General features: G+C 49.1%; 1 protein-coding gene across 4 annotated transcripts; it reads right to left on the minus strand.

Moving 5' to 3' along the window:
- Window positions 1–46: 46 nt before the first annotated feature.
- CDC20 (cell division cycle 20) lies at window positions 47–5,658 on the minus strand. Of its 4 annotated transcripts, none has more exons than XM_036350403.1 (11): window positions 5,543–5,658; window positions 3,557–3,777; window positions 3,293–3,444; window positions 3,103–3,199; window positions 2,825–2,953; window positions 2,533–2,729; window positions 2,346–2,440; window positions 1,969–2,197; window positions 1,701–1,826; window positions 696–852; window positions 47–305 (listed from the first exon to the last, which is right to left on the minus strand). In XM_036350403.1, the coding sequence occupies exons 2-11, from the start codon at window positions 3,735–3,737 to the stop codon at window positions 127–129; spliced, it is 1,542 nt and encodes a 513-aa protein (XP_036206296.1). In that variant the 5' UTR covers window positions 3,738–3,777; window positions 5,543–5,658; the 3' UTR covers window positions 47–126. The 4 variants fall into 4 exon arrangements, with proteins under 4 accessions (XP_036206296.1, XP_036206297.1, XP_036206295.1 ...); XM_036350404.1 differs by lacking the exon at window positions 5,543–5,658 and adding an exon at window positions 3,875–4,028 and having other exon boundaries at window positions 696–813; XM_036350402.1 differs by lacking the exon at window positions 5,543–5,658 and adding an exon at window positions 3,875–4,028.
- Window positions 5,659–10,602: the final 4,944 nt, after the last annotated feature.

Genomic DNA, 10,602 nt, shown 5'->3' on the forward strand with positions numbered 1-10,602 from the left:
TCTCAAACACAGGAGAGGAGCCCCTTGAGAAAGCCAGAGACAGAGGTCATGCAAGGAGAAGAGAGACATGACTTTATTAGAAAAATAAAAAAAGCAAACATAAAAACTGAAGTGATGAGTTGGTCCTCAACGGATGCCTTGATGGATAAGGCTGCTTTTGGTTGCACTAGCCTTTTCCCGCTCCCGCCGCCGTGCAGGGTCCAACTCAAAGCAGCGCCACATGCGTAGGGTCTCATCTGCTGCTGCTGATGCCACTGTGGCTCCATCTGGACTCATGGCCAAACTTAGGACCCGGGCTGTGTGACCTGGGCATGAGAAAGGAAAAAGTAAGAGCAGCACATGAATGGAGACATACTACAACTCTCCAATTTTAAGGGCAAACCTACCTTTTTTGGGGTTTTGTTTTTTGTAACAGCTTTGAGATAATAATTTACATGCCATAAAATGTATTCTTTTAAATTGTACAATTCATTGCTTTTTAGTATAGTCACAAAGTTGTGACTATAAAGTCACAACTATAATTCCAGACCATTTTCATCACTCCATAAAGAAAAGCACACATTACCCTTTCCCTCCAGCCCCTGGTAACCATTAGTCTGTTTTATCTTTCTGCATTTGCCTCTTCTGGATAGTCCATATAAATAATCATACAATATGTAGTCTTTTGTGTCTGGCTTCTGTCATTTAGCACATACCTTTGAGCTCAGCCACCTTGACCATGGTTGGGTACTTCCAAATAACCAGCTGGTTCTGGGCAAAGCCATGACCTGAGATAAGTTCCTTGTAGTGGGAAGACCAGAGGATGGAGCACACCTGTGGAGAGGGGATGGTGTAGATACAGCATAGAGCCGACTACTCAAACCAGAAGTAAGTCCATTCTAGAGTTAGGAACATTGCCAGGTCACTGAGACTTGAGTGGCGATGATCCTAACAAAAGCCTTTTGAGAATTATAACTGTTATCCATTTACAGATGAGGAATCGAGCAGAAGGAAGTTCAGCAAGTTGCCTAAGATCACAAGCAAGTTAAGTTAGTAGGTGACAGAGCCAGAATTTGAACTCTGGCTCAAAAGCCCAAATCTAGAATGAAGGTGGGCAGAATGGGTGTTGAATGGAAGGAGAAGCTGGAGTTGTTGCAGGGAGACTCACCAGCAAGTCATCAAATTCTAATGGATTTGGGTTATATGCTGTAGGTGATGGGGGGCCATTGCAGGATTTAAGGAGGACAGTAACATACCACCCCGACCACAGCAGAGGACAGACTAGAGGAGCTAAGAATACTGAGACCAGTGCACTGAGGGGAGGAAACACTTGTGAATGACATTCTGAGGTAAAACTGCTATCTTGGTGACTAGGTGAGGAGGATGAAAGATTCTAGGTTTTTTCAGATTTCTAAGTAGGTTCTGTCCTCAAAGAATATAAGTGGAGGAGGCGTAGGGACACATTTTAGGGAGGCAAAGGGAAGCAACAAGTTTAATTAGGAACCTATTAGGCTGGTGCCACCTATAGGACTTGGGACAGGAGATGGGCCACAGGGTGTTGGAAATATGGATCTGGAGCCTGAGTGAGAGCTGATTTAGAAGTTTGGAAATCATCAGGGTACAGACTTAGTGAAGCCATTGAAGGGGACATGGTTGCCCAGGAAGAAGTAAAGAGTAAGAATGTATCTAGGAGTGAGAGACTAGAATAGGTAAAAGACTACCTGGGAGTGGGCATCCACAGCATTCAGACAGGCCCCAGAGCAGACGTTCCAGATGCGAATGTGCCGATCACTGGTGCCCCCTCCAGTTGCCAGTATATTGGACTGCCAGGGACACCAAGCTACAGCCTAGATGGGACAAAAGTGGAGTCAGCAGGGAGTTATAGAGGGTCCTAGACTAACCTAGTCCAATCCCAGCATCCCATCTCCCTGTAATATTCCTCAGGTTCTGGGTGAGGGTCTGCAGAGGCCCCAGCTGAGCCCCTCTTACCTTGACAGCCCCTTGATGCTGGGTGAATGTCTGCAGGGGAACCCAGCCCGCCTCTAAAGCAGCACTAGGCCACACATTGACCAAGTTATCATTGCCACCACTGGCCAAATGTCGTCCATCTGGGGACCAGCGCAGCCCACACACTTCCTGGCTGTGACCACTCAGTGTGGCCACATGGTGTTCTGCGACCCGAACATCATGGTGATGGATGTGACCAGAGCGTGAGCCACTGCAAGAAGGAAGATGGGAATCAGGTCCTGTGGCAGCGCCAAGTGCCACCGTAGGGCAGAGCTGCTTCCCTTCAGGGGTGTACAGTGGGGGGAGGGCAAAAAAAAATCACAGCCTGATCTTGCAACAGACTAGCAAACACCACTGACCTGGACAGTATGTAGCTATTCCAACACAGGGCGCCCACTCGGGCAGAATGACTGGTCATGTTCCGAAGCCGCTTCTGCTGCTGCACATCCCATAGCTAGAGAGAGAGGACCACGACCATCAGAGGCTGGGCCCTGGCACAGCATCCTCCTCCTGGGCAAGCTCCCAGGGTCCGGGGACAAGTCGCACCTGGACCTCCGCGCTGCTGGTGCCCACAGCCAGGTAGTTGCCCTCCTTGATCCAGGACACAGAGGAAACGTAGTCTCCAGGCTGCTCCATCTGCAGCAGCTGCAGGATGTCGCCGGTGCTGGCGCTCCACAAGTACACACTGTTGTCCAAAGCCACGGCCAGCACGTTCCCCGAGCTCCAGTCCACCAGGTTCAGGTCTGCCAGAGGGGCAGAGGCAAGGACGTCCGCTGCCCTGTGTCCTGGTGCCCAGGCCCTCTTCCCACCCACCCAGCCATGCGCAGGCCGCGCTTACAATAGTCGTTGCGGATTTCAGGGGCATCCAGGATCCGGTCCGGCAGGGAGGGGATGTACCGGCAGGTCCTCTTGCTGGAGCCGGGCGTGGCCTTCTGGCTGTAGAGGACTTTCAGTCTGTTCTCGTAACCTGTCCGTGGAGGGAGGCTCGACCTGGAGACCCGAAACCTCCCCTGGCCCTCCCCTGGCCGGCCGATAAGCACTCCCCCCGACCCCCACCCCGTCTTAGGTGGGAAGGGCAGACATCTCCCTCCAAACACCGTGAACCTCGGGTCTCACCCTCTGGAACTTTCTGTGGTTTCCCGCTGAGCCGAAGGATCTTGGCTTCCTCCACGTCAAAACCGTTCAGGTTCAAAGCCCAGGCTTTCTGATGCTCCTGGCACAGAAGGGTGGCGGTGGGTGAGGCGGGATGGCGTGGGGCGAAGTGCACAGACGGGCCCCCGGCCCCAAGTCCCTCGGGGGCGCATACCTTCTTGGTGGGCGTCTGGCTGTTTTCCGAATGGTTGTTCTCCTTACTCAGGAGGAAGCTGGCCACCTCCATCTGGGTCGCACTGCGATGGGGGATATAGCGGTCCCCACCAGGTTTGCTGGGGGTGGTCTGAATCTTGGAGCCGGATTTGCCTGGGGTGGAGAGAGGGACGCAGACAGTCCCACTCGGCTCCCGAGGGAGGGGACCCGCAGGCCGCGGTCACCCGTGCGCCCTCCCTCCCCCCGCCCCGCCGCACCCACTGACCCGGAGTGCGGCCCGGGGTCCGGCCGGCGGTGTGGGACCGATTGGCCGCCCGCATGGGTGAGGGCGCGGGCCCCGAGGCTTCCTTAGCTTTGCGCTGCCAGCGCGCGGGGGGCGCATTGGGGATGGGGGTGTCCAGCTGCAGCAGGGAGTGCAGGTCGCTGTCGAACACGAACTGCGCCATGGGGGCGAAGCGTCCGCAGGGGAAAGGTGCCCGCCGAGCCCTGGAAGAAGACAGGCGTCCGTGCTCGGAAAGGCCGGCCCCACCGCCAGGGCCGCCTGGCCGCGGGCCCCCCACGGCAGGGCCCCGCCGCCACTCACCGTCAGCTCCGAGCCGGTGCGATCCCCGACCGACCTGAGAAGCGCAAGCCTGAGCGTCTTAAACTCTCCGCTCCAGGCAGTCATTGGCTTCTTTGAAACCCAACGGTCGTAACCGTCACTTTTTCCCATTGGCCTCCACGGCCCGGGGGGCGGGTCTTCCGGGGCAAGTCGCAGATCTCACGAGAGTTCAGCCGGGGCACGTGATTTGTGTCGGAAAGCGAGAGGGACGGGGCGGGGAGCGTCCGGGGGCGGGGCTCGCGCTGCCTCCTCCTGGCCGGTTCGCTTCCATTCATTCCTCGGGTTCCCCTCACCCGCCCTGCACATTTAAACCCTCCCTGCGGGGTTTATTTATGATACCCGAGTGCCGAGCGCTGTGGGGCGACCTGAAGCACTGACCCCTTTAGAGAACGGAAGCGGGAGGGTGGAGGGAGAGGGCGGGATGGGGTCTGAAAGGGCTGAGAGGCTTCACGGAGGGAAGCCGGAGGAGTTAGGGTTCACCCGCTGTTGGCCCCGCGACAGTAGGGACGCTGTAGGCAGACGTGAGCAGAGCTAGCACGTTGGGCCAGGTTCAGGAAGTCATGGGGTGTAACAATAGCCAGGTGCCTAACAATAGCCAGTGATGGCCAACCTTTTGAGCTCGGCGTGTCAGCACTTTGAAAAACCCTAACTTAACTCTGGTGCCTTGTCACATATAGAAATTTTTTGATATTTGCAACCATAGTAAAACAGACATTTTTGATATTTATTTTATATATTTAAATGCCATTTATCAAAGAAAAATCAACCCAAAAAAAATGAGTTCGCGTGTCACCTCTGACACGCATGTCATAGGTTCGCCATCACTGCAATAGACAATTGTTGGGTGGGAAGCCCCCCCCCCCCCCCCCCGCCCCCAGGGGTGACCTTTCCTCCCCTAGCATATGGATGGAGTCCCCGACCTTTCCTCCCTAGAGATAGCATCTAGGCCTCAGTTGTATTTCAACTCCAGGCCCAGAAAAGCAACAACACCAGATAAGCAAAGCCAAGGCTGACCTTAGAGCTGGCTGCATTGAATAATGACCCTCTGCCCTGGTGCCGGCCAATCAGTGGAGACCATGACTCTGAAAGGACACACCTGTAAAACTGCTGAATATTCTATTGAGATCTTCCCCTGGGACGTCACCTACACTCTCCGCCCTTAAAACCCTCAGGATGGAGGACCCCAGTATGTTCTCCTTCCTAGGAGCACACACCCGCTCTTCCCTCTCCCTTCTCCTTCCCTGCCATCTCCCTGCCCCTGGCACCTTACCATTAGCTTCCTCACTCCCAAGCTCCAAGGTCCCTTCCTTTACACCTATAACTTGTTTCTGAAGCCCATTTCTTCTAGGAATTACTTTTCTACTTCTGTAATTGACCCAATAAATATTCTCTTACGGTTTGGGCCTGGAGTTACTTCTTCCCTAGCCAGAACCCAAGTACCGAGGTTGCTGAACCCAGATGTGGTCTGACCCCACTGGTCATACACCTGGTGCTATTCCTGCCGCCTACAACAGGAACACTGCTAGGAAAGAAGTAGTACATGTGTTTGTTTTTAAAATTGTTTTGTTTGCTGTTTTACAATCAGGGGAAATGAAGCTGAAAGGGGTGAATTCCTTATAGTCAAGAAAAAGAATCAGGATTCAGACCTACCTGTCTGGAATGTTGGGGTCCAACCCCAACAGGTCCAGGGATTCCCAAAGGTGTGAACGGAATCGGCGAAGATTGAAGGAATGACACGGAGACAGCGTTCAGATGGTCTGCATAGCCAGGTTCTCTAGTCAGGTTCTCCAGCCAGGTTCTGTTCTATTCTCCTGTTACATCTGTATTTATACCAGTTGATTTTAATCCTATCCATTCTATTCCAAAGGTTAGGGCATTTGTTATCTCCATTCCAAGGTCGCTACTCTATTGTTCTGTTAAACTACAAGGAAGTAACTGAAGGAGATTATCCTAAATAAAGATTATGTAGCTTAATCGTGATTGTTCGTAGTTAAAGTGATTAACTACCCGCCTGGCACTTAGTTAGGGGTTTTACTGTTTTATTCCCTTCCATAGTCCTGTTAATCCCTAACTCCAGGGAAAAATCCTCACCTGGGGAAACAACCTTTCTCGGAGAGGTGACCTTGGTTAAAACACATAGCACTAAGTAGGGGAGGAAACATATTAAGAACAGTATGCCATATATGCCAGATCCCTTGAAACATATGCTGTGCAGATATTTCTTCCCTGCAGCAACTGTGTTAAGCAGCAAGGATGGACCGGCTTCCGGCACTGGAAGGTAAGGTTGGACTTGCCGTGAGGAAGACATTGTGGCTTACTCTTATGGGGCTTTAGAGGTGTCAGGAATTTTAGAGATCCACTGCGGAGGTGCACCCTCCCCATCTTGGAAACACCCATATTTCATAGGTGAAGAAACAGAGGCCCAGGGAAGGGATGTGCCAGAGTTCACACAAATTGGTGGAAATTCAGGTTCAAAACCCATTTAATCCAGTGTTCTAATAATGCTCTAATAATGATTTGAATGAATTGTGTGAATGTGCTTAGAGGTGAAACAGCAATAATAAAAATAATAATAGGTACCATTTATTGGCCATCTGCTAACTATTGTGTTTAAAGGGCTTGCATACATTATTGACTTTAATCCTTATTCCTATAAGACATAATCTTGCCCCTTTTATAGAAAAAGAAACTAGGTCAGAAAAAGGTTAGAAACTTGCCCAAAGGCACACAGCCAATAATAATAAGTAGTGGAGTTCCCTGGCCAGTGTTTCTCAGTGGTTAGATCATCTGCCTGAGCACTGAAGGGTCTTGGACAAGGGCACACCTGGGTTGCAGGTTCAGGTTCGATCTTGACCATGGGTGATTGGGGTGCATGTGGGAGGCATCCAACCAATGTGTCTCATGTGGATGTTTCTCTCTCTCTCTCTCTCTCTCTCTCTCTCTCTCTCTCTCTCTGTCTCTTATCTCCATCCCCTCCCTTCCTTTCACTCACTAAAAATCAATGAAAAAAAAATCCTCTGGTGAGAATTAACAAAACAAATGTGCGAACCACATCCTGCATGGTTCAAGGTTCAGGATCTGGAGAAGGGCCGCACACAAATGATAGAGACAAGACAAGAAATAGTAATTTGGAAATATTTGGGGCCAGGCGGGAAGCCCAATGCAAGGGGAAGGACTTCCACTGGTGCCCACGCCTTGCCAACCTTTTATTCAATTTTGGATACAGATATTGCCCTTAGGCAGGCAATTCCGGTAACAGACAGACTATCTTAAAGGTCAGTAAAGATTTACTCTGAGACTATTTTGTCAGGAAATTACTTGAGCCACTATTGTCTCGACTACACAATTGGTGCATAGCTCTGGCCCTTGCCAGGGCTCAAGGTTCACCAGCGTTCCAGGATCCTTGTTTACATGTCTCTGATAGTGAAGACAATGGGTAGCTTCCAACGAACAAACAAACAAAAATAAGTAGTGGAGTGAACTGTGATGATGACAGAGAAAAATCTGGTGCTCTTAGCCCAAATTTAATATTGTTACCTTTGATTTTGAAGTGTTTATGTTCTCTATTTCCAATTACCTTGGAAAACAAGGAGTTGCATGTCCTGGGTTTTAAATGGGGAGTCCCATATACATAGGAAATGTAGTCTAGAATCAGGCTGGTCAGGGCCTTAAATGTTAAGCTAAGGAGTTTGGACTTGATCTGTTTTATCAGTGAAAGTTTTCTGTGTAGGGAAGGGCCAAACAAAACATATCTGAGGGTGGGACATGGCCAGAGTTTGCAGCTTCTGGAGTAGGGTTAACTGCAGAGAATAAGGATAGGGTAAATAAGGGTACAACCTCAAGGAATTCATAATTTTAAAATAAAGGAATGAAAGAAGCCAGATTATACTGACATGGACCTTGAAATGGGAAGAATTCTAATATGATGCAAAATAGTTAAACAGAATGATGACAGAAGAGGTCAGATAGAGCTATTGAGAAACAAATCATCGGTGACCTTGGAGAGAGAGGGATCAGGAGAGTGGGTGCTCGGGTTCCAATTGGAAAGTTCGAAGAAAGAAGGGTGGGGAGAATACGAAGGCAGCAGCACGGCCTACTTGTGTGAGAAATCTGGGAGTGGAAAAGGGGCAGTGCAATGGGAGTTTGAGGGAATAATAGCACCAAGAGTCCTATGTCTTTTTTTGTTGTTGTTAATCCTCACCCAAGGATATTTTTCCATGGATTTTTAGAGAGAATAGAAGAGAGGAGAGGGACAGAGAAAGAAAAAAAGCATAGATGAGAGAGAGACACATTGATTGGTTGCCTCCCACACATGCCCCAACTAGGGCTGAGGATCAAGCCAGCAACAGAGGTACATGCCCTTGACCTGAATTGAACCCGAGACCCTTCAGTCCACAGGCTGATGCGTTATTCACTGAGCCAAACTGACTAGGGCGAGGCCTATGTCTTTTGGAAGGTGAAGGCAAGAGTCAGGGGAGGTGAAAGGGGCCAGGCAAGGGCCAGCTGACAGAACAAAGGAAACTGGGTACCTTCCCTAGGAAGAAATGGGGTAGAAAACACAGGGAGCTTTTCCAGTCTAGGAAAGAAACATCACTTCCTCTTGGGCTAGAGGCAAGGAGAACAAGGCTTTTGAGATGGATAATTAGAGGCTGAGGAGCTGGTTAGATTGGGAGGAACTCACACCTGAAGGACTTGAATCTAGGGAAGCAGAGGATATGGAAGGAATAAAATATAGGTGATATTCAGGGGGTGGAACAACTTAGTTGGGATATTAAAAATAGCTCAATAAACACTGAGTATTAACTATATGCATGGCATTGTGTTAACATTTTTAATCCTTACATTAGCAAATAGTGGAAGAGAAAGAAATCAGGTTCTGAAGAGTCAAAGGTAAGAAGTGAGATTAGTAGGAAGATCAATCTGGAGGCAACATACAGGTTGAAACTGGAGAGATATAAAGAGAGACTACCGTGTGGCTCACTGGTTGAGCATCGACCTATGAATCAGGAGGTCACAATTCAATTCCAGATCAGGGCACTTGCCCAGGTTGTGGGCTCGATTCCCAGTGGGGGCAGTGCAGGAGGCAGCTAATCAATGATTCTCTTTCATCATTGATGTTTCTCTCTCTCCCTCTCCCTTCCTCTTTGAAATCAATAAAAAATATATATTTTAAAAGAGGCAAAGATATTAGTTAAAAGGCTGTATGTAGTTCAGTGGAGATAGAGGAAATGGAATTTAAGAAGTAAAAGTGACCCTAACCGGTTTGGCTCAGTGGATAGAGCGTCGGCCTGCGGACTGAGGGGTCCCGGGTTCAATTCTGGTCAAGGGCATGTACCTTGGTTGCAGGCATATACCCAGTGGGGGGTGTGCAGGAGGCAGCTGATCGATGTTTCTCTCTCATCGATGTTTCTGACTCTCTATTCCTCTCCCTTCCTCTCTGTAAAAAATCAATAAAAAATATATATAGAAGTAAAAGTGATCAGGACATGATGGTTGAGTGGGTGTAAAGGTGAGAGGTTCACTGGTTTGGGCCTCATCCCTGTCTTGAGTCCCTAGGAATAAAGTCGGAGCCTTGAAGATGACTAGGGGAAGGAATGATGGAAAATGAGTGTACTGGATGTCATCCATTTGTCCCATGCAGACCCACTATTCATCCTTCTCCACCCTGCCCGTGCCCTATGAAGATGATTCATAAGGCCTGTGTCAATGGATTTCCTTGGGCTCTAGTTTTTGTTTGGGTTCCACCAATGGGGGGATATTATGGGTTGAATCGTGTCCCCCAAATTCATATGTTGAATTCCTAAGTCCCAGTACTTCAGAGTGTGACCTTATTTGGAAATAGGTTCATTGCAGATGTAATTAGTTAAGATGAGGTCATTTGGGAGGGCCCTAATCCAGTATGTCTGGTGTCCTTATGAAACGGGGAAATTTGGGCACAGACACACACAAGGAGAATGCCATGTGAAAATGAAGACAGAGATAAGGGTGATGTTTCTCCCAAGTCAAGGTCCGCCAAAGACTGCCAGGAAACCACCAGAAGCTAGGGGAGAGGCATGGGACAGATTGTGTCTCACAGCCTCAGAAGGAACCAACCCTGCTGACAGCTTGAACTCCCAGCCTCCAGAACTGTGAGACAATAAATTTTTGTTATTTAAGCCACCAAGTTTGTGGTACTTTGTTACAGCAACCCTAGCAAACCAATACAGAAATCAGAGGGTGGGAGAAGAGTGACCTTGAGCTATTTATTCCCCTGGCTCCCTCCCTGCCACGTCTCCATGGGTTGGCTGTATATCTCTGCCTAAATGGAGAGCCAAGCAGCCCTCTTTCACAGCTACTCTCCCCAGGTCTAGGAACTACTCTCTCCCCTTATCCTTTGATGCCTAGGGGTGGAATCAGCTCCCAATTGCTGTTAGTCCTGGGTTATTGCACTGTTCCTTGATGGTTTTCATAAATCCTGCCTCATCTTTATAAATATTCCCTTTATTAAACTCTCATCAAGATACCCAGTTTGAGTGTGCCGTATATTTCTGCCAAGACCCTGACTGATACAATGGGTATGTTTGGAGCCAGAAAAAACAAACAAACAAACAAAACTAAATCAAAAACACCCTTGTTTGAGAATTTGAATGGATCAGGAGAATCCATAGCCAGAATGGCTGAAGCACATTTTACTGCTGTATATGAATGGCTTAGAGCAGTGGTTCTCAACC

The sequence above is a fragment of the Myotis myotis genome, unplaced genomic scaffold (assembly GCF_014108235.1).
Source record: "Myotis myotis isolate mMyoMyo1 unplaced genomic scaffold, mMyoMyo1.p scaffold_m19_p_2, whole genome shotgun sequence".
NCBI classification, from domain to species: Eukaryota; Metazoa; Chordata; class Mammalia; order Chiroptera; family Vespertilionidae; genus Myotis; species Myotis myotis.